The sequence below is a fragment of the Vombatus ursinus genome, unplaced genomic scaffold (genome assembly GCF_900497805.2).
Source record: "Vombatus ursinus unplaced genomic scaffold, bare-nosed wombat genome assembly UNPS02014794.1, whole genome shotgun sequence".
NCBI lineage: Eukaryota > Metazoa > Chordata > Mammalia > Diprotodontia > Vombatidae > Vombatus > Vombatus ursinus.
The window spans coordinates 13,358,010-13,382,295 of NW_020954572.1; the positions used below are offsets into that span (position 1 = coordinate 13,358,010).

The 24,286-nt window shown below is 36.4% G+C and overlaps 1 protein-coding gene across 1 annotated transcript in view; it reads left to right on the forward strand.

Moving 5' to 3' along the window:
* Positions 1-24,286, forward strand: part of ARHGAP5 (Rho GTPase activating protein 5) — a 98,528-nt gene that overhangs the window by 43,127 nt on the left and 31,115 nt on the right. Inside the window, exon 3 of the mRNA XM_027869977.1 lies at positions 16,348-16,495. Within this exon, the coding sequence (XP_027725778.1) occupies positions 16,348-16,495 (148 nt within the window). The remainder of the gene's footprint in view (positions 1-16,347; positions 16,496-24,286) is intronic.

Genomic DNA, 24,286 nt, shown 5'->3' on the forward strand with positions numbered 1-24,286 from the left:
AGGTCACTTAGTCCTTAGTCTTTTGTTTTCTCATTTTCAAAATGAGGGCTTCAGATCTAAAGCTTTTGAGTCTCTTCCACCTGTAAATATATGTTCTTATCATTAGCTCTGCCCACATTCGTTACTTCTACCCTTCACCATTGAGCCATTTCACTTCTTTATGCTACTGCACTCTGTTTCATTGAAAATAGAAGTACTTATCAGTCAAGTATTTGAATGTCTTGCAGAAATACATAGCACATTGTTTTTGTCCTCAGTGACCTTGCAAACTGATTAGAAAAATGACTAGCTCACATAAAATAGAGTAATGCAAAAAAATTAGTTTTAGTTATTCAAGATAATTTGAATGAGTTTCTCTTCTGGCCTAAACAGTCTAGGTTCCAGGGTGCAGAATGACTTTCTTATGTGCTTACTGAACCATTGTTAGTTGAGAGATCCTAGTGAATAGGAAAGGTTAACACAGGGCTTGAAGCATCTAATTAAGGCTAAATTTGCCTCCTTGCAGCTTCCACCTATTCCTGGTTCTGTCCTCTGAACCTAATAGGACATATTTTATCCCACTTACACAGAACAATCCATGGAAAACTTGAAGATGCTTTTACCATTCCCCCAAATCTCTGCTTCAGGCAAAACATCCCTAGTTTGTTTAACTGATCCTCATATGATGTTAAATCAAGGCTCCTCACCATCATGGTTGTCTTCTCTGGATGCCTTCCTTTGAGAGCTTATCAGTATCCTTCTTAAAATATAGAGCTCACAATTGAACATAATACTCTAGATGTTACCTGTCCAGCAGAAAAAGGAGGAGGAAAAGGAGCTGTCTTTAAAGCACTTAGTGCTTTTAAGATTGTAAACCACTTTATATGTTACCTTATTTGATTCTCATAATACCTCTGTGAGGTATATGCAATTATTATCTCCATTTTATAAATGTGGAAAAATAGAGGCTGAAAGAGATTAAAACAACTTGTTCAGAGTCACTCAGCCCAGTGATTGCCTAAACTAGATTTGAATTGAGGTCTTGATTCCCACATCTAGTGCTTCACATACTGCTATTTCACCTAGCTGTTTCCAAATACAACAGAATTGTCATTTTTTTTTTTTCAGTCCTAAATGATGTGCCTTTCTTAATGCACTAGCCTTCACATTAGCCTTTTGGATTGGCCATAATTGACTCATTGAACTTTTGAAACTTTATGGTTCACTTTGTGCCATGAACTGTGCTAGGATCAGTTAATAAAGATAAAAGCAGAATAGTCTTTCCTCATTTCTTCTCTTCTTGACTAACTAATCTGTATCATTTGATACTATTAAGCACCATCTCCTCCTCAATACTTTAGCCTCTCTGGACTTTTGTGATACTGCACTCTCTTTCCCCACATGTCTGATCACTCCTCATTCTCCTTTGCCAGATTATTGTCTTTGTCATATCTGTCCCTAATTGTGGGCGTACCGCTTCAGAACTCATTATTTTTCTTCTCAAGTTCACTACCTCTCTTCCAAATTTTCCCATTTCTCTTGGAGTTTCCACCATCTTTCCAGTCTCTCACATTTGAATCCTTGAGGTCACCCTCTACTACTCGCTGTCATTTATCCCACATATCCAATCAATTGCCGAACCTCATCTCTTTTACCTTCTCAACACCTAGCAGTTGTTCTCTAAAGACGGCTGGTGGCTCAGGGGATAGAGAGTTGGACTTGGAGTCAGGAAAACATGAGTTCAAATCCACCTTCAGGACACTTACCATCTGTGTGACCCTGGGCAAGTCACTTCACCTGTTTACTGTTCCATTAACTGTAAAATGGAGTTAATAATAGCACCTACCTCATAGGGTTGTTGTGAGGATAAAAATATGTTTGTAAAAAGCACTTAGCACAATGCCTGGCTTATAGTAGGTACTATATAAATGCTTATTCTCTTCTCCCTCCTCCCCTTTATACTCATATAGTCACTGTCCTACTATGTAGACTCATCACCTCCCATCTAGACTATTGCAATAATCTCCTAATTGATCTCCCTCCATTTTCTTCCTCACTGTATTCTGTATTTCATATAGGAGCTGAAATAATTTTCCTAAAATGCACGTCTAGTCATCTCATCCTTTGACAGTTAAAGCCCTTCACAATTTGACTGTGACCTAAGTTTCTATCCTAATTATACATTCTTTTGCTCTCTGTACTCTTTGGTCTAGACACACTAGCCATGTTGTTCCTCACACATGACACTTGATATCCTGTGTCTATGCTTTTTATACTAGCTGTCTTCCTACCTCTGCTTTTTAGAACCCCTGGTTTCCTCAAGAGTTACCTTCTGCAAGACCTTTCTGGTCCTGTCACCTCCTAGAGTCTCCTTCCCTGGTTCTGTTTCTGTTTTGTATGTGTTTTGCATATGCCTATCTTTGGTACAAGTTTTCTCTCCTATTAGAATGTAAACACCTTGAAGACACAGATTATTTTGCTTTTGTGTCCTTAGGACCTCTCCAGCACTTGGTATTTAGTAAATAAATGCCTGTTGATTGATTTGATAATCTAGATCAGAGTTGAGGAAATTCATTAGTGAAGTGCTCCTGGGCATCTTGTTCCTGTTTTGTTGAATGGTGGAAAGCATGCTGAACTTTAAATTAGAAAGACCTGCATTTGAACCACGTGGTATAAACTCACTACTACGTGGTAGTAACTTAACCTGATTATCTGCTATTATAATAGCACCTCTCACCTGATGATTGTAAGGATCAAATAATACAATGTATGTAAAGTGCTTTGAAAACATTAAAATGGTATATACATAATAGCTATCATTGTCATTATTGTTAATTTTATAAGTGACTTGGTTAAAGCTATAGAACACATGCTTTTCAGGTTTTCTTATCTTGCAAATCTTGGAGGCTTAGCTTATTTATAGAGTTACAGAATTTGAATTTAAATATTTTACTGGGTCAAACAGTGAGCTTAAGCTAATGAGATGAAATCTGAAAGCAAGAAAGCCTGTACCTGGTTTAAAAAAAATCAATTGTATAGATGAATATATTGCTAGAAAACAATTCCTTAAAGAAAGACTTAGGGGTATGAGTGGATTACAAGTTTATTGTGAATCCCCAGTGTGGTATGGTATCCAGAAAGTTAATGTAATATTAGATTGTATTGATGAAAGAATAATGTCTGGCATAAGATACATACATTATGAAGTAAAGATGATTTCAAAACATAAGATAGCTTAAAAAATTAAGTGACCTTTGCCTTGAAGGTATAGATTAAATGTATTTTGCCTTGAAGGTATAGATTAAATGTATTTTGCCTTGAAGGTATAGATTAAATGAATTTATTTTTGGAAAACATCTTATGTGAGAAATACTGCTGATAGCCATTTGTCATTTAGAAAAGGTCAGCAAACATGGGATGTACGCTTTTTGTAAAGAAAAGTTCATAATCTTTTGAGTTCACTTACTTTGCCAAGAGATAATAACCGTAGACCTTTGTGTGGGAAAAAATGTTCGTGTAAGTAATCTTTTGGAATTTGTCTTGTGGGTGGTTTTTGTTTTGATAGAATTTGCAAAATAAAGTTTTCCAGGGCTTGAATCTAGAACTTTATAAATCTTTTTGCATTATATTTAATGTCTTTTATATATATTTTTTCAAATATGTATCTTAATCTTCCAATGGCTTATTTCATTTAAGTTTATAGATGTTGAAACCAAACAACTTAATCCCTCTTCTGTTACTTTGGAAATTCCCTTCAATAGTCAACCAAAAAGCATTTTCTAAGAACAGGAAGAAGGTCAGTTTAGCAGGACCATAGAATGGAGGAAGGAGTGTGATGTAAAAGGCTGAAAAGGTGTAGGGTAGGACCAGATTGGGGAAGGACTTCAAATACCAAGTGGAGGATTTTATATTTGATATCAGAAAAAATAGGAAGGCACTGATGTATGAGAAGAGGAGTGACATCATAACTATACTTTAAGAAAATCACTTTTTCAACCAAGTGGAGGATGGATTGGAGTGAGAAAAGTCTTGTTGCAGAGAAACTAATCAAGTGGCTATTGCAGTAGTGTGAATACAGAGAAGTGAACAAATGAAAACAAATGTAGTGGTAGAATGACAAAATTTGCCAACTGATTATTCATTTATTGTAATCCAATGTGGAAGTGAGTGATGGACATTGAGGATAACTTTTAAAAAAGTTGTGAACCTGGGTGACTAGGAGGATGTTGGTATCTTCTACAGGAATAGGAAAGTTGGGAAGAGGTGTAGGTTTGGGACAAAGATAATGATATAATGCAGAGTGAAATCCATTCGTGCTTATTCCATCTATATCACCCCCTCCCAACACCAAAAACAAAAGATGGAGTAAGCCTCATGTTAATTTAGACCTAATGGCATAGCACATTGCATAGACTGAGTAGATGTGTTGGTTAGTTTTGATGAACTGCTTTTTTTAACCTTGAGAAAGTCTTTGTTAAAAGGGATTATTTACTGAGAAACGAGCCAGAGAGTTTCATATTTGGGAACAAAGGTGAAGTGAAAACAATATAGCAATAATTTTTTTTTTAAATTTGTGCTGCAGCTATATGTGTTCTAGTAGTTTCGGATAGATACTGGATTAATGAACTGAGTTTGTCCAAGAAGGCTTCATGGAGAAGATAGGAATTGAAGTGAGCCTTAAAAGCTGGGTAGAATTTAAATGAATAGAAAAAAAATTGGATGATATTCTTGGGAGATAGGGTGGGGCTGGGAGAATGTCAGTTTGGACATCTCTCTGACTTGGATATAGGATGTTGTTAAATTCAGTTAAATTGTTTTTGGCACACTTAAACTTAAATTTTAAAATACAATATTAGTATTAATATTTTTTCTTCAACATTATAATGACCAAGATTGACCCCCAAAGAAGAGAATGCACCTACTTTTTCCTTATTTGTAGAGGTAAGGGCTTATATAACATTACACATTCTCTCCTACTTGATTATATTAGTCAGCCTCCTCTTAATGGGAGTGGGGGGTTGTGGAGAAGATATTTTGGAAAGTGAAGGTAATATAAAATTTGGATGGTACTGGTTGACCTGTACTCTGTCTTGGTCACACCACGTCTGTAGTGTTCTATGTGCCACATCTTGGCAAAGACATTGAAAAACTGGGATGTATCCATGAAGCTCATGGGGGAGGGGACATGCTGAGGGACTGTGCAAAGGCATGGAGAAGAGAGATTGAATGCCCTATATGAAAACAAAGTAAGGTCAATTTGACTAGAATGAAGAATGTATAGGGCAAAGGATGCCATTTGGAAAGACAGGTTAGAGCTATATTGTGAAGAGTTTTAAATGTCAAACAGAGGAGTTTGTATGTTATCCAAGAGGCAGTAGAAAGCCACTGAGCTTTTTGAACAGTGAAGTCACATTACTAGATCTTTGCTTTAGGGGTATCATTTTGGCAACATTAGAGGAGGGACTGGGGAGGAAGGCCTGGAAGCAGAGTGCTGTTCTGGACCTGTTGCTGTAGTTCAGGCAAGAGGTGATAAAAGCCTGGACTTGAGCACTAGCCATATAAGTAGAGATAAAGGGGATGGATGTGAGAGATGGTGTGAAGGTAGAAGTGGCTAAAATTGGCAACTGACACATATAGGGGTTAAGGAAGAGGGAAACATTTAGGATAACTATTGAATCTGAGTGATTTAAAAGGTGAATGTCCTCAGCCGAATTAAGGAATTGAAGAAAGTGGTGTGGGTTTGGTAGGGAAAAAATAAGTTCCATTTTGAACATATATTTAGTAGAATATTGGTGGGATACTGGGAGTACAGGAGAGAAGTGAGGGTTGGTTTTGTAGATTTGAGAATCTTCAGCATAGAAATGAAAGAGAGAGGAAAGAGGGAAGGGAGAGATGGTGCAGGCACAGTAGAACTCATGGCGACTCTCTACTATGTGAGTGCTGGGCCTCGTGCCAGGAAGTCCTAAGTTCAAATACTAACTCACATGCCACTTACCAGCAGTGTGACATTGGGTGCTCGCGCACACCCTCATTGTTTCCTCAATTCTAAAATGGGGATAATAGTAGAACCTATTTCACAGTTATGGGGATCAGTTATTCCCTCCCTTTTAGAGGTCTTTATGACCTGTATTGTTTGAAGAAATACTCACTGATACAGTTGTGAATCGTTAAAATTTTGAAAAAAGCAATTAAACTTTGAGAATAAGCTGGATTTTTTTTGGGGGGGGGTGCTTTTTGGTGAGGAAATCAGGGTCAAATGACTTGCCCAGGGTCACACAGCTAGTAAGTGTCAAGTGTCTGAGGCCGGATTTGAACTAAAGTCCTCCTGACTCAAGGCTATCCACTCAACTCTATCCACTGCACCACCTAGCTGCCCTTGGATTTTTTTTTAATTATATGAATCTGTTTCATTTATTCCTCCCATCTTTTCTGGCAGTAAGAGTAGCTCTTAGGATATTTGGGAGGGGAGGGAATGAGGTTTAAGTATATTTATTGTGTACATTCAATTTATAGGACATAGCTTTCCAATTAAAGTGAAAGTTATGTTTTAGTTACTAGGATTGACTGCTATTTGCTTAGGCAGTACCACTCTTGCTACTTAATTTTTGGACCTAAACTTACTGGAAAAGTTTTTAGATTTAAGAATGATTATTAAGTAGTTTTACTAGGTCTGCTGTAGGCACAAAAATTAGTGTAAGGTTTCATTATTTAATATATTACTGTTTAAAAATAGTAACATTAGGAAATTTGATGAGATTCAATTAAAATTCTATTAACTATTACTCTTTAAAGAACAATTCTGTGAACTAAAACTAATCCCTGAAATTCATTTTGCCTTGATTTTAATGTAGAAGGAACAATTCTAATTTTGTTATGATTTTCAAGATGTTCTATTCCATATTCTGCCTCAAATTTTGAGTACACTAGGTTTGTGAGTTTACAAATTTTCTTTTGGGAAGAACTAGCAGGTAGCTTTTTCAGTAGAGTTTAATTTATTTGATCTTGAACTTTTGCACTTAATAGTCTTAGAGGTCTTTTCTGTGTGTTTAATATTCATATTTAGGAACAGACTATCACTCTATGATCAACATAGTGATGATCCTTCAGAAATTAAGTTGGACTGGCCTTTGGATGGTGGACAAACATTCTACCACTGGACCAGTATTAAAGCTTTTTCAACGTGGTAGGAGGACTTGGGACATCTTTGTTCTACTGACATTACATTTTGAAAGCCTACCATCAGTCACTTCGGTATCACACAGAAGCATTGTAGGATAAATGTAAAAGTTATACAGCATAACTCTTAAGTACCTTGAAAGTGTTCTGTAGTCTTCTTTAGAATTTCCAGAGAAATTATCCTCCTACTCTTAGTTAAACCCTTTTCTTTAGCATCAGCATTCAAGATGAAAGTTTTCAACCTATTTTTAAATTGAAATTTATCTTTTTTTCCACATCTATTTAATACTTGTAAATGTTGCAAAAATTATATAGTCAACTAACTTTTAAGGCCCATTACATGCTAAGCACTGGATGTGTCGTGATATTGATGTTTTATAAATTCCTAGTGTATAGTATTTTAACTGCATTATAGTCTAGTAGGTCACATAGATTACCCTTGAAGCCCCAGAACCATTTATGTTTCTAAGAGGAAATGGATTCTGAATTGCAAACAACCAAGTGTTGGATCACAAGCTTGTTCATGAGTTGAGCACTGTTTGTATTTTCAGCCTCAGCACAAATGAAGGAAGCATTGAGCATCATTAAGGACATTAATTCATGGGTCTGCTGAGCCTACCTCTGCTCGGTTGTTAAATTTTTTGTGTGAACAATTGTTCACACTTTGGAAATCTGCTACAAATGAGGTTTTGATTTATTTTGTTGATTGTCTAGACTTAAGAAAGTGATAGAGAAAATGTTAATAATGCAGATTTTACTTGCAGTGTCTTGTGTACATTTTTTCCCTTGGAATGTTGGTTATTAAATAGCAACACCCAGCTGGATGTTATGATTGTTTGGTTGCCATTTCAAAATGAAGTTATTATGACATTTGGGGCAGTGTTCTGCCAGGTATACCTATATAAGTATGGCACCTTCCTCATTTAATTCTCTGCTTCCATTCTCTCCATCTTGGATAGAATCTAAAGCATAACTTTTAAGTAAGTCATATTTCCTCGGTTCCCTTTTGCTTATCATTAGAATAGGTAACTTATTCCCTGCTGAATGCTGCATATGTTTAAAGGAAAAATGTTTTTGTCTACTTTTTCATTCCATTCAGATGAGGGACTATGGGAAATAGAGATGGAAAGAGTGGGGGAGAGTTGGAGAGGATGAAGAGATGAACTGGGATTTGAATTTAGGTCATTTGCTTAGAAAACCTGGCTTTGGGTCTTGCCTTGGGGCAGAAGTTCCCTAGGCTGTTGAATAAAAGATGAATAGGCAAACCTCCCTTCAGTTCTTAAGTTCCAAAAAGCACTTCATCTCATCTGACTATCCCATCAGGACACTAAGGCCTAGCTGGCACAGATTTCTTGCCATCTACCTGTCCATTGTCTGTACATCCTCCCTCCCATGTGTTTCTATTTTTTTCTTAGGAGATTGTAATCAAATCAACTTTGTCATTGCTACTAAAAAAGATACAGTTTAGTGCTCTGTGAGTCTATAGGCTGCCTAGACCCACACTCTCTAACTGGGTCATCACCCCCTGCTTCTTCATACTAATCATGTTAGATTTTTACTTCCTGAGCTTCTGTTCAGTTCTGCTTTTCCCTACTGCTCTGTGGGATACTTATTCTCTCTTTAGCAAACTGCTTTGCATACTCAACCACCTCATGCTCTTTCTGTCTCTTTGTAATCACAGAAACCTGGCTCTCCCTTAATGTTTCTAACTTTCCAGTACTGTATATACCTTTTCTTATGTACCCTAACACATCTGATGGACTGGGAGCTAGAAGTAAGTATGCTTTGTTGCTACTTCCAGGCCCTTCCCCTGTCTTTTCATTCAACAACCTCTCCTTTGTGGTTCACTCTGTCCAAATGAATAATCATATCCAGACCTTTGTGGCTGTTATTTATGTGCCCCCAGGTCATTATGCCTCCTCCTCAAGGAGTTTAATACCTAATTGAGTCAGTAAATATTTATTAAGTGTCTGTGTGTCAGGTACTACAAGTTGGAGATATAAAAAGACGCAAAAGATAATCCCTACCCTCAAGAAACTCGTGATCTAATGGGGAAGACAACCAGAAAACATTATATGTACAAATAAACTATATACAAAATAAATAGAAAATAATTAGGCTCTTTTTTTGATCATGGCTTTCAGGTAGTCCAATAATTTTTAAATTATTTTTCCTGGACCTATTTTCTAGGTCAGTTGTTCTTCCAATGAGATATTTCACATTGTTTTCTAATTTTTCATTGTTTTGGATTTGTTTTACAGTGTCTTGATTTCTTATAAAGTCACTAGCTTCCACTTGCTTTATTCTAATTTTTAAGGAAGTATTTTCTTCAGTAAGCTTTTGGACTTCCTCTTCCATTTGGCCAATTTTGCTTTTTAGAGCGTTCTTCTCTTCATTGGCTTTTTGGACCTATTTTGCCATTTGGGTTAGGCTATCTTTTAAGGTATTATTTTCTTCAGCATTTTTTTGGGTCTCCTTTAGCAAGCTCTTGACTTGTTTTTCATGATTTTCTTGTATCACTCTTATTTCTCTTCCCAGTTTTTCCTCTACTTCTCTTACTTGCTTCTCAAAATCCTTTTTGAGCTCTTCCAAGGCCTGGGACTGATTCATATTTTTCTTGGAGGCTTTGGATGTAGGAGCTTTGACTTTGTTGTCTTCTTCTGGTTGTATGTTTTGATCTTCTTTGTTACCAAAAAAAAGATTCTGTGGTCAGATTCTTTTTGCGAGGTTTGGTCATGATCCCAGCCAATTACTTGAGTTATAAACTCTTTGTTAAGGTAGAGGTCTGCTTCCAGTGAGTAGAATGTACTGTCCCAAGCTTCGGGGGTTTGTACAGCTATTTTCAGAGCTGCTTCTAGGGACCTGTAAATTTTCAGTTTTTCCAAGGTGGTATGATAAAAGGGGCAAGATGTTTACTCCTTTCCTGGCCTGTGCTTTGGTCTATGAGTGACCACAAGCACTCTTTTCTGTCTTGGAACTGTGAGGAGGATTTGCTCTCCACAGCCACTACAAGCTCCACCACGCCAGTACTCCTCTTCGTTCCCCATCTTTCCAGGACTGTCACCCAGAACTGTTGCCCAGATCCAAACACGGACAAAGCAAGAGAATCCTGCACCAGCAGAGAGATCTCTGCAATCCCCCTCTGATCAGCCACTCGATTCCCCCTCAGTCTGTGGGCTTGAAGCTCAGGAAACAACCGCTGCCCTGGGGCCATACTCAGGAACTGGGACTGGGACCTAGCTTCTCTCTGTCACCACAGAAACAGACTTTTCCCACTGACCTTCTAAGTTGTCTTTGGCATTTGTGAGTTGAGAGTTCTAGAAACCACCACAGCTGCCCACGATTCAATCCTCTGAGACCGGTGGCCCACACCCAACTGAGCTTCTCTCCCAACCCGGCACAATATACCTTTCTGATCAACCATCCAGCTTGTTTTGGGCTGGAAATTTGTTTCACTCTGTCTTTTTGTGGGTTCTGCTGCTTTCGAATTTGTTTAGAGCCATTTTTTGTAGGTATTTGGAGGGGTTTGAGGGAGACCTCAAGCAAGTCACTGCTTTCACTGTGCCATCTTGGCTCCACCCCCAATAGGAAATAATTAAAAGAGGGAAGGCAGTAGAGTTGAGAGGTTGCAAAAGGCTTCCCGTAGAAACTTCTGTAAATCTAACTCACATTCTTCACTCCAATCACTGTCCTCATTTGGGCATTTAAACTTACATATTGGGGTCTACTCAAATTCTCTTCCTAGTTCATGAACCTCCTCAATTCTAGTCTTTCCAGATTCCCAGCATACATTACTCTTGGGCATCTTCGAATTCTCAGTAATTCCTAGGAATTCTCAGTAATTCCTGACTCATCAGTTATGCTCTATTTTTCATAACATTTTATTTATGTTTTTAAAAAATTAATGAATGGCCTAATAAACAGTGAAGCATTTTTCTGTGATAGATTTATACTGAAAGTTTTAGAGATTTTCATTTTTTTATTTGTGTTTATGTAATATGTTTATAAATGCATGGTTTGTTATGTTACAAATCAATATATTGTGGTGATTTAAAACTTATCTTGCAACAACTCATTTTCCTTCATCTTTCTTAAAATATTTTTCTTAATCATCTTTACTCATTTATGAACATCTAAAAATTCATTTAATAAAATAAGAAATATTATGTTTAAAATATACAAAGAACAGTAGCCTATAGTGAATATTCAAACACTGGAAAATGCCAACAAACTAGGTTTGTATTGGATAGTATTTGATAGCTATAATTCACATAACATTCAGCTCTCCTGGCAAGGTTAACAGCACTACACAGAATCATATATTGAAATTGCCAATATAAGGACTTATTTTGCTTAGAAAACTTTATTTTTTGGAGCACTGCTCATAGGATTGTATAAAGTATACTATGTATATATTTTATTTGCAAGAATGACATTATCAGCAAACAGGGCCGAATGCACATACACACAAAATTGTGTATGTGATACATTTGTATACATACATATAAAAATATATATATATACACACACACACACACACACATACACATACACACACATACATAACATTCATTAGCAAGGCTGACTCATTAGATTGTGACTGCTGCTCCTGCATGCTCCTGTCCCAGTTTATAGAAATGTTGACCTTAACCAGCAACTCTGGGTGTCAGTGTTTCCTGCACTTGGTTTCTAATTGGCATTAGTGGATTTGAATAAATAACATCCCCAGTGTTGATTTAATTTTCATAGGAGAATCATTACACTTTTCCCTGATTTCTTAGTTGTTTTTTTTTGGTGGGGGGGAGTATAAGAAAAAAATTAATTTCCCAAGAAATGTTTGGAAGAAATTGCCTCATGGAAAGACTACTCAATTCCTTTGAGGTATGTTCCTTCACTCTTCCTTAGGCATTCATAGGAATGGTAATACCCGCGATTTCATCATCACCCACAATATTCCACCTCCCCAGACCATAACTTCTTTATCTAGCCATAACTCCTTTATCTAACCATAACTCCTGTTCTTTGACTGCTTCCTGGGCCTCACTCCTACTCTTAATCTCATTGTAACCTTCCATTACTTTACCATTTCTTGCTTTCTCAGGACAGTACTCCTGGCCTTAATTTCCTCCCTTCAAAACTTCACCCTTTTAGTTAACCAATTCAATTGTACACTGTCTATGACCTTTGAATCGCTTGCCCACAGTGTTTTGTTTCTGCCATTTCAAATTTCAGACTTTGGTTACCCCTGTCATCTCCTCATGATGTGCTCAGTGCCATTTGGAGGAAGTTATACACTTATGTTGCGTTCTCTATGAGTTAGTGTTATTCAGTCTCACCAGGATCTGTACTGCTCCATTCTGGTCCTCACAGACTTCTCTAATCAATTTTTTTCTTGCAAAGTGGTTTTTAAAGTGTGGTTCCAGGTTTACCCTGAGGGTGTATGAGGTCAAGCTATTTCTCATATGATGAATATTGATAGCTGTAATCCACATAAACAAAAGCTCTTTGAGGCATTCTGATGGTTCTAGCACATTCCCTAAGGCAACTGTTTAAAATCTTCTCTTCTCAGCAGAAGTCTTCATCTAATACTTAGCTTCAAGAAATTATTAAGGCTATCCATCATGAGCTCCCTTTCCTCACTTCACCTCAGCATCCTACTCCATCTTTCCCTCTTTTACTCCAGTCTTGGAGGATGAGAAGGCTTTTGTCAGTGCCAACTCTTTTATCTGCTTTTGTCTTAGATACTTCATTCTCCTAAAAGATTGTCCTTTCGATCATCCATTCTCTCTAATTTTAAACATCTTATTCCTTAGCTCTCCTTCCCTTTTGCTTTCAACCATGTTCAGGTTTCTCCTGCTATACTTAAATTTGTTTTGTCTCATGACCTGCAAGCTATTGTTCTGTATCTGTTTCTTCCCATAATTTTCACCATTTCTTCTTACCTCCTTGCAATCTGGCTTTGTTCCTACCATTTGGCTGAAACGGTTTTCTTATTCCTAAGTCTAGTGACCTTTTCTAAGTTTTTGTCTTTTGACCACTCTTGTATTGATACTGTTGACCATCCCCTTCCTGCACCATACCTCCCAGGATTTTCATGGTGCTATTCTTTCAAGGTTCTCTTGCTTGTCAAACCTTCTAAAATCTCCTTTGTAGAATCATCAATTTCCCACCACCTGTGAATAATAAATATCCCAGGGATCTGCCCTGGGCCCTCTCCACTTGGCCCTCTTTCTCTCTTCTCTCCTTTCTTCTCTTATTGGCAAAAATAATTAAAATAAATGAAACTTGTGGGCTGGTGACATTGTGGAGAAAAAGCTCTCAACCTTTTTTTTTTTTAAGTACCTCCTGTATGTGTGGGAATAGAGACAAAAATGAAACTGTCCTTGCTCACGAAGAACTTTTATTCTGTTGAATGAGATAGCATGTACCTGTAAGTATATGCAGAATAATTACAAAGTGGCTAAATTGTTAGAGAAGCAGGTCACTTACAGTTGTGATCAGGAAAGATTTCCTGTAGAATGTGGTTCTTGACTTCATCTTGTAAAGATATGAGGAATTCTTCAAAGTGAAAATGTGGAGGTACTACATTGTAGGCATTGGGTTTGGTTAATGAGAAAACATGCAATGACCAACCATGACTCCAGAGGACCTTTGATAGAAGGGAAGGGAATAACATTTATTTATATAGCATCTACTATGTGCCAGAGACTTTAAGCATTTTTGTTTTTTTATTAATTTATTTTAATTTATCAACAATCACTTCCATAAGCTTTTGAGTTTTAAACTTTTCTCCCCCTCCCTCCCCAAGATGGCATGCAGTCTGATATAGGTTATACATATACATTCCTATTAAACATATTTTCACATTAGTGATGTTGTAAGGAAGAATTAGAACCAATAAGAGGAACCACAGGAAAGTGAAAACAAAACAAAACAGAAGAAAAAAATAACAAATAGTGTGCTTCGATCTGTATTCAACCTCCATAGTTTGTTCTCTTGATGTGGATAGAACATTTTTTAGAAATATTAATCTTATTTGATCCTTGTAACAACCCTAGGAGGTAGGGGCTATTTTTATTCCTGTTTTACAATTAAGGAAACTGAGGTACACAGGGGTTAAGTGGCTTGCCCAGGGCCACACAGCTAGTGTCTCAGGCCATATTCAAACTCAAATCTTCATGACTCCAGGCCCAGCACTATCCATTTTACCACCAGATGCTGATGAAGCATATTAACCATCTCCTGACAGAAGTGTTGAACACACTTGCAGAGATGTATGTTTTTGGACCTTGCCACTGTGTGGATTCATTTTTACCTGATGGATTCTTTGTTAAAAGAAATATTCCCCCCTCCCCAAGAGTTAGCAGTAATGATGACCTCCCAAAAAGAGGGTCATTGAAACATTATACATTTTTTAAAATGCACAGGAGAGAATAGAAGTTCAGAAGGAAGCAAGACAGTTTTGAAAGTAATGTGTGGAATTTTTTTACATTTTTTTTTTTGGAGAAATATGTAGTATTGTTAAATGGAGATTCATGGTTTCATGTAAAATCATCTTATATCCAGTATCTCTTTTTAAAAAATATATAAGTTTAAATTTTTTTTAAAAATACCTTAAATGTAAATATTAATGAAGTCTATTATTATACACAGGGCAAATAAGTGGTACAGTGGATGGAGCACTGGGCCTGGAGTAAAGAAGACTCATCTTCCTGATTTCAAATCAGACCTGAGACATTTACTAGCTTTGTGACCCAGGGCAAGTCACTTAACTCTGTTTGCCTCAGTTTCCTCATCTGTAAAGTGAGCTGGAGAAGGAAATGGCAAACTACTTCAGAAACTTTTGCCAGAAAACCTAAAATGGAGTCATGGAGAGTCAGACAGGACTGAAACAACTGCCTGACACAAAAGTGCTTACACAATTTTATCTGATGAACTAAGCTCCCAGTAAATTCTTTTTAAGCACTGGAGAAAAACATAGGCTTATGCCATAATCTTTCCTCAAAGGTAATCATATAGAAGAGCACTCAAATTTAGTGACCATGCAGTAATTTTGTTGTTGTTGTTCACTTGTTTCAGTTGTGTCTGACTCTCCATGACCCCATTTAGGGTTTTCTTGGCAAAGCTATTGGGGTGGTTTGTCATTCCCTTCTCCAGCTCAGACTGAGGCAAAAGGGTTATGTGACTTGCCCAGGTCACATAACTAGTGTCTAGAGCTGGATTTGATCTCTGTTCTTCCTGACTCCAGGTCTGATACAAAGCAGTTTTGTATCATGCTGTAATTACTCTAAATACTTTATGTCCACAACTAGATGTTTGTGCCTTTGCTTTTTTCAATTATAAAATATCTGGTACCATGAAGTACATAGAACAAAATTGCATTTTATTGTGAATAACAACACCATGCTCATATCTACCATTGTACTTTTATTATCTAATGTAGGGGAGTAGTGTATTAGAACTTCATGTGCTAGCTCTGCTTCTGTAACAGTTTTGGATTTAGATTATTCACAACTCTATGTGTAATATTTGATTAATGGAGAGATTTAAACTGTATTCCCATGGAACTCAAAGGGAAAAATATGTAACTTCTTAATAGAAATGATCATTTGTTCCCCTTTACCTTGAGAGGATGTTGATTTTAATAGAAATGTCGCAGTTTCTCAAAACAAATTATTTTAAGCCATACTATAGTACACAGTTTTAGTCCTAATCATGAATTTTAGAAGTGACTCTTCCCCTGAGTATGTTAAAGTATCAGTGTAGATGCATGTTGAAGCTCAGCTTTTAGGTGACCTGACTTAATGTGGTGGAGTTTTCCTTTTTGATGAATATTCACCCTAACTTTAAAAGCATCTTGTGCATGTAGTCATGTGACTTAATATCAATAGGGATTGCTGTTCTCTGCAATGTATTTTAAGCTCCCTTGACTCAGTTTTTATATAAAAATAAAATAGGAATGTATATCACCAATTCTTTCTAGATAGGAAGTACAACTTCATTTCAAAGCACCTTACAAATATGAGGTGCCATGAACATTAAAAAAAAATTTCCATTTATTGCTGTCATATAGTCACATAGATTGTTTTATTTCTTGTTTGACCAAAAAAAAATTATTGCTTAATACTAATAGCATTATTTTTGAATGGCCTGATGTTAATAGAATTGTAACTTTAATATGTTTTATTGTAGCAGAAAAAGAAAACTAAGACTTTCAATCCACCAACCCGTAGGAATTGGGAAAGTAATTACTTTGGGATGCCCCTACAGGATCTGGTTTCACCTGAGAAGCCTATACCACTGTTCGTTGAAAAATGTGTGAACTTTATTGAAGATACAGGTAGGTTAGAAATGTCACTGAGAATAATTTGATTTTTTTTTTTACTACTGTTTCTTTGCTGAATTAAAATTGAATGAGTGCCTTCATAATCCAACTTTCTTTGTGTGTAAAAGCTTACATTTTGAAAGTGGTATATACTTTTCACTATTAGAATTTAATCCCTAAAATATTTGGAAAAATTAACTAAAAATAGTTTCCAGAGTCTTAGATTATGCTGCTGTTTGCTTAATCAAGAGGTATTTTGTCTTTTGAATGGAACTATGCAAGTGTTCACAGAAGCAAGTAATGAATTTTTATATCACTTTCTGATGACTTATTTCTTGATATAAGTACATTTTCCTCAAATTCACTTTCTTTTTATAGTTCTTTTTAAGAGAAGTATGAGAAGCTCCTAACCTGTTTGTAGCATTTTATATATTTACGTTTCCTGGATTGATGTGATTTTAGTTTGGATTGCTGTGATTTTAGTTGTACTGTTAGGGAAGTATATAAAGCTCTTAACTATTTATCCAATAGACTTGTGCCTTCCTAAAGTTAATATTTTGATTAAGATGGAGAAGGCATTATTATTGTGATGTCAGGACCTGTAATTTCATTGATGTGTGGTACTGTTTCTGAAAAACTCCCTCAGCTAATTTAGATCTGGAACTACTCTGCAACTTACAGCCCTCGAGGATTCCATGGGGAAGGTTAAGTTAGTCACATCTAGTATGTGATAGAGGCAGTACTTAAAATCAAGTCTTTGTGATTTGAGGCAGGCTCTCATTTCACAGTGCCATGTTTCTTCCCCAAAAGTGTATAAAAATCTTGTAATAATAGTCAACTATGAGTGTTAGAGTGTTTTATTTGTTTATTTTATTTTATTGGGTTTTGTGTGTCTTGGACTAATTAGGTTTTGAAAATTAACTGGTTTCAAAATTAGTCAAAATTGCTTCTAATAAATTAGTATGCCAGTAATCAGCTCTACTCCCACCCCAGCTCTGGCCCCTGAACAGAATTATGGAAAGAAATACTTTATTCAGGATAAAAAAAAAAGAAAAGATAGTCATTGATATGTGTGTGTGTGTGTGTGTGTGTGTGTATTTTTAAATTTACAGAACTTTAGGAAGTTCAGGAAGGAAAAAAAGGGACCGTTTTCAGCATAACATGTTTATTTTTTATTATATATGTTTGCAAAGGATAGATAATAGAAATTCATAGTTTCAAATGTGATCATCTTTTCCTGTTCTACTTTGTATGTGGACATTCCCTTTGTGTATGTATGTGTATGTGTTTAAATTTAATATTTTAAATGGGTTGGCTTTTTTTTTTAAATTACTTACCCTACAAAGTTTTAGTAAGGTAGAACTTTTGGGGAATCTCTGTGACCTAGTCTTTCTATTGTATGTGGAGAAGCAACTGGAAATTAATATCATCACTGCTGCATCTATCCCACATACACTTCCATTTAAAACCTAATGAATGCCATTGCCTTTCTAAGGAATAAGCATCTGCTTGTCCTTTTAATGTACTTTCTCCTCACTTTACTCATCTTTCTTTTTTTTCAACGTTAAAGGAATAGAGCACTAATAACTGTGAATGGTTTGAATTTTTAAAATTTCAGTTGTCTACTTTTGTTATTGAGTGTTGTGGAAATGGTTACTGTAAATATTTCTCAAATGGGAAATGGTAATTAACATTTTGATATATTTCTTCATATGACTGAATTGAAAAAGTCTTTTAATATTTTTCAAACATTAAGTTTGGAATACTTTCTTTAATAGTTTGGTTACAAACAAAAGAAAATGACTCTCAAAAGACCAAATAAAATCCAGTTCTTTGTTAGATTTTATAGCTTGATTTATACAACCTGATTATAAAAGTTGCAGAAGTGTCAATTGAAATAATTTACACCTGATTCTTGTTGCATGTTATGATAATGTTAATGTGTGTGTGTCCTAGCAGTTATTTCATAATATAGGTCAGAGGTTCTCAAACTTTTTGGTCTCAGGACTCCATTTATACTCTAAATTATTGAAAATTCCCCAAAACACTTTTGTTTATGTGGATTATATCTGAAAATATTTACTGGATTAGAAACTACAACATCTTAATATTATTATAAAAATGGTTTTGATCTCATGGGACCCCCTGAAAGGGTCACCCCAGGGGTCCGGGGAATCACACTTTGAGGTCTTTTGGTATACCTGAACAAGATGCATTTTCATCTTTTTAGTGGGGCTTCAAGCTAACTGGTCTTTCTGAACATCAATAATAAATGTAAAACCTTACAAGCACTAGTTATTTATCTATCAGGTTTTCAAACCCAACCTGAACTGTATTGCACATAGATATTTACACCTTATTAATTGTCTGCATCTACTATATCACTCATTTCTTTTTTTTTAATGGTAATTTTTATTTATTTTTTTGTTTTCAACATTTACTTCCCCAAGATTTTGAGTTCCAAGTTTTCCCCCCATCTTGCCCCTCCCCCACCCCAAGATGGCATGCATTCTAAATACCCCTTCCCCTAGTCTGCCTTCCCTTCTATCTCTCCCCTCCTTCTCTTACCCCCTTCCCCTTCCATTTTCCTATAGGGCATGATGGATTTTTGTGCCCCATTTCCTGTATTTCTTATTTCCCAGTTGCATGTGAAAACATTTTTTTTAAATATGTGTTTTTAAAACTTTGGGTTCCAAATTTTCTCCCTTCCTCCCTCCCCACCCACCCTCATTGATAAGACAGGCAACTCAATATAGGTTATATATGTGCAGTTATGCAAAACACTTCCATAGTCAACATGCTGTGAAAAACTAACTCTATTTCCCTTAATCCTATCCCGCCTATCCATTTATTCTATTCTTTCTTTTGACCCTGTCCCTCCTCAGAAGTATTTGCTTCTGATTACTCCCTTTCCCAATCTGCCCTCCTCTCTATCATTCCCCTACTCTCTTGTCCCCTTTCCCCCCTTATTTTCCTGTAGGGTAACACAGATTTCCACACTCAATTGAGTGTGTATGTTATTCCCTCCTTAAGTCAAATCCTATGAGAATAAGATTCACTCATTCCCTCTTACCTTCCCCCGTTTCCCCTTCACTGTAAGAGCCTTTTCTTTTCTGTTTTTTTTTTTGTGGGATAATTTACCCCATTCTACCTCTCTCTTTCTCCTTCTCTTAGTATATTCCTCTCTCACCCCTTCATTTTATTCTTCAGATATGACCTTCATTTTCAACTCACCCTGTGCCCTCTATCTATCTATCTATCTATCTATCTATCTATCTAATCTATATCTATATATACATACATATGATTTTTTCCCCTCCAACTACCCTAATACTGACAAAGGTCCCATGAGTTACAAATATCATCTTTCCATGCAGGAATGTAAACAGTTCAACCTTAATAAGTCTCTTATGATTTTCTCTTTCCTGTTTACCTCTTCATGTTCCACTCGAGTCTTATATTTGAAAATCAAATTTTCTATTCAACTCTGGTCTTTACATCAAGAATGCTTGCAAGTCCTCTATTTCACTGAATGACCATTTTTTCCCCTGCAGGATTATACTCAGTTTTGCTGGATAGGTAATTCTTGGTTGTAATTCTATCTCCTTTGCTCTCTGGAATATTATATTCCATGCCCTGCGGTCCCTTAATGTAGAAGCAGCTAAATCTTGTATTATTCTGATTGTGTTTCCACAATACTTGAATTGTTTCTTTCTGGCTGCTTGTAGTATTTTCTCCTTGACCTCGGAACTCTGGAATTTGGCTGCAATATGCCTAGGAGTTTTCCTTTGGGGATCTCTTTCAGGAGATCGGTGGATTATCACTCATTTCTAAACCCCTTGTGATCTGCCTTTGCTTCTAATTCCACAGCTTTACTGCCTTCTCCAAGGTTATCAGCAGTCCCTTAATTGCTAAATCTGATGGTCATTCTCTGTAATTATCCTGTTTGATCTCTCTAAAGCTTTTGATGCTATTGACCACCCCTCCTCCCATGTATTTTTTCATTACTTTGCGTCCCTGATGTTGCCTTCCATTGTTATTTGTCCAACCTGATTTGCTTCTCCTTTTTTGCATGGTAAATTATTTTACTGAATTATTGAGCATCTATATTCTAGGTTCTCTCTTTTTTTTTCTCTGCTCTCTTTACTTTGGCAATCACATCAGCTTCCTTTAGTACAAGTGTTGTTTCTGTGCAGAATGACTCCAACAAATGTATCTCTCCAGCCTTCATGACACTGCTAAACTCCAGACCTGTGTCAGACATTACTTTCTGGACGTTTCTACCTGAAAGTTCTGCCAGTACCCCAAACCTAGCATATAGTGATTTGAGGTTAAATTAATTTGCTCAGAAAAATACTGTGCAGTATTTTTCCTTGCCCCGTCTCTATGAGGAGTACTACAATTCTCCCAGTATCCCAGTTTTATTAACTTGTGACCATTTCTGACTCTTCCATAATCCCTCATATCCTATTAATTACCAGATCTTGTTCATTCTACCTCAGTAGTCTCTCATCTGTCCCCTTCTACTCATACAGCCTCTACCAAAATTGAGTTTGTCACCACCTCTCAGAATTCTCCTGATTTGTTTCCCACTTCCTTTCTTTCTCCTCTCCATTCCAGCTCTGCTGGTTGAGCAAAATAGCTCAAATAAGTGACTGCTTTGAACTTTGATGATGTGTGAGATGTAATTACAAGAAATATATACCTGTATAGAAGTCCTCAAAAAAGAACAGATACTTGTACATTATTAATTATACTATATTGTGATATTTTTGCTTGCTTGTTATATTCTTAAACTTTGTAAAAGGTTTCACTATTCAAGGAGTTTGAACTATAGATGTGACTATAAGGGCCTCACAGTTCCTATGCAGATATAGATCCTAGACTAAGTACTGTTTGTCATAATCTGTGAGGGTATGAACTGTATCAAGGCCAGTCTTCTTTTCAAGACCTCAACTAATTATGGTTCCCTAAGCCCCCAAAATGTAGATGTTTAAGATTTAGAAAACATCACAGTAGCAGAACCTCAGGTATAAAGGACTGAACTGTTGTGACCAGGAATGGATGTTTTTTGTTCTCTATTGACATCAAGCTACCGAAGCCTAAGGAGATGAACCCTGGTACACTCAAATGGCCAAAGGCAGCCACATTTCACCCTTGCTTGGAGGAGCCAGCTGTGAAATGTGTGTTCTTGCAAGTATTATTACTTAATAAATATGAAATCAAGGGTGCAAAAAATTGTGCATTTTGTCATTTTGATGCTGAGGAGAGCAGTGTTGCATTGTGGTCCAAGAGGTGGAGAATGAAAGATCCTTATCAGTAACTCAGCCTTCATTGGTGAAAGGTGAGCATGTGCTCCTTGGTAGTATGATAGCCTCTCCTCATCACACAACAGTGTTCTTCATACAGCTGCTCAAATAATGTTCCTTATGTATAGCTCTAACCCGGGTATGGGGAACCTGTAGCCTTTTGGCTGGGTCCAAGTTTTACAGAACAAATCCTTTTATTAAGGGGATTTGTTCTGTGAAGTTTGGATTCAGTCAGAGGGCCACAGTTGAGGACCTAGAGAGCCACTTGTGGCCTCGAGGCCGAAGGTTCACCACCCCAGCCATATCATTCTCCTGTTCAAAGAAAACCTTTAGGGTTTTCCCCATTGTATCTGGAATAAAATCGAAATTCCTAAGCTTGTCATCTAAGTCCCTACACAATCTGATTCATGTCTGTCTTTCTGTTCTTCTTTCTTGTGATTCTAATTTGCACACTCTATATTCCAGTCACACTGGTCTGTATTGGACTACATTCCAGCCACCACCAGCTGGGCTCCACACTTGGCATATGTCCTGCTTCTGTATATTCACACAGGCCATCTCCCATTCCTTGAATATACTCTTTTCTTAACTGCCTAGTCTTAGAGTATTTCCCTCAATGCTCAGCTCAGGTTTCACCCTCCCGCAGGAAGCTTTCTCTTTCCCTGGTTTCCTTTCCTTCCCTCTTGTTTTTGCTTTCCTTCCACCCAAGGTAACTTGTATTTTCCTTAACTGTGTGCATGTTTTATCTCTGTAGTGAAAGATAAACTCCTTGAGGGCAAACTTTGTGTTTTTGTCCTTGTCTGGAAGCACCATGATACTTTGCGTAGTGCCTAGGGCTTAATAAGTATTTTTAATTAAATTGAATCTGTTTAATTTTTTGCATACTCATGAAAGAAAATTGTAATAAGAGACTTGATGCAGTTTGGTGTCATTTTTATGTTGTATCATTTTTTCAGTGGTATGGTACTTTCTTCACTGGTACAGGTTGAAATACCCTTTACTTTATTATCCTATTCATGTCTCATCTATGTCTTTTCATAAAGAATCCTTCCAACCTACTGGAAGCCTTTCTCTTTCTTATTTTAATATCTGAATTACCAGTAGTAACTGACTCTCAATCCATTTTTTCTCATTGCATGATCAATTTTTAACACTTACTGGTATTTACGAGGTGTCCCAACTGACTTTCAAATTGTTCTAGTCTTTTTCTCTTTTCCAGTCAGCCTCAGGTTTCCACTGTTTATTTCTAGGTCTTGCCCTTTTTTGTTTCTTTGAGCCTCTTTGCTTTCACTCTCATTTTAAATTGAGAAAAGCATGCAGCTTTTCTGTCTGACTTCAACTCAGCTGTTCATAATTTTCCCTGAGGCTTGCTCTCACTAGATGAACGACATTATGATTCAACATTTAACAGTGTCACTTCTTTAAGGAACCTGGATTATTTTGCAGCAAAAGTAAAATAGGTTAAGGTTAAAATGATACTGTAAGTGCAGTGCTGTCAGATATAAAATAAATTTTTTTCTCTCTACTGGTCTGAAACCTCCTCCCTTGTAGCCCTTTACCATTTCTCTCTTTGATGTTGTTGCTGTCATCCCCATCGGATGCTTTTCAGATGTGTGGTTTCTTCTCTTAAAAACCACGAGTAACATCCCTAGTTTCTTCAGAGGGAGTAATAGGAAGATACAAAAATAACATTTGTCCCTTATTAATATACAGGAAGCTAATAAAAAATTTTTTATCACAAGAATTATTAGATGGCCAGAGTAAAAAGTTTGGTGAGGACTACCTTTTTTTGTTGTTTTCATTTTAGCCAACAGCAGTTTGTCTCACCATAGTTTAGTATCCATAGTTAAAGCCAGAAAAGTTGGTGGGAAATTAGTTTTAGAAATTCTTGGTTAACCTTTTATCTAGCCAACCTAAAATAGTGATGTGTAGTAGGGAAAACACCTAACTGAAAATTGGAAGACAGTGATTCTTGACTTGACTCTGCCACTAATTGTGCTTAACCAAGTCATTTCCCTGTTATAGGTCTCTATCCCCATCTATACACATGAAGAGTTTTGACTAGATGATTTTTAAATTTTATTTCTAACAGTGATTTTATATCCATTTTAGTTCTATTACTGATTTTAAATTAGAAAAAGGAAATTTTACAGTTAATATTACTTTTAAAAAATTGAATGTAAGAGAATTTTAGCCACTTTTGTATTTAAATAATTTAATCTTAGCAAAATTCATGTTCATACAGATTTAGTGGAATGTGGAATGTATATCTCAATCAGTCACGGTGATAAGACTGTTTATAAAATAAATCTATATTGCAGAAATACCCCTTACTTTTTGGAACCTATGCATTACAACAAAATTGAACACAAAGTAAATTTTTATGATAGCACTTGCCTTATTTCCCCTTTTATGTAATTGGAAATAGATTCCTGTTTTATTTACTTTTCTTTTAAAGATAAGATGAGTCAGTCTAGTGTACTGAGTTTTTAGTGGC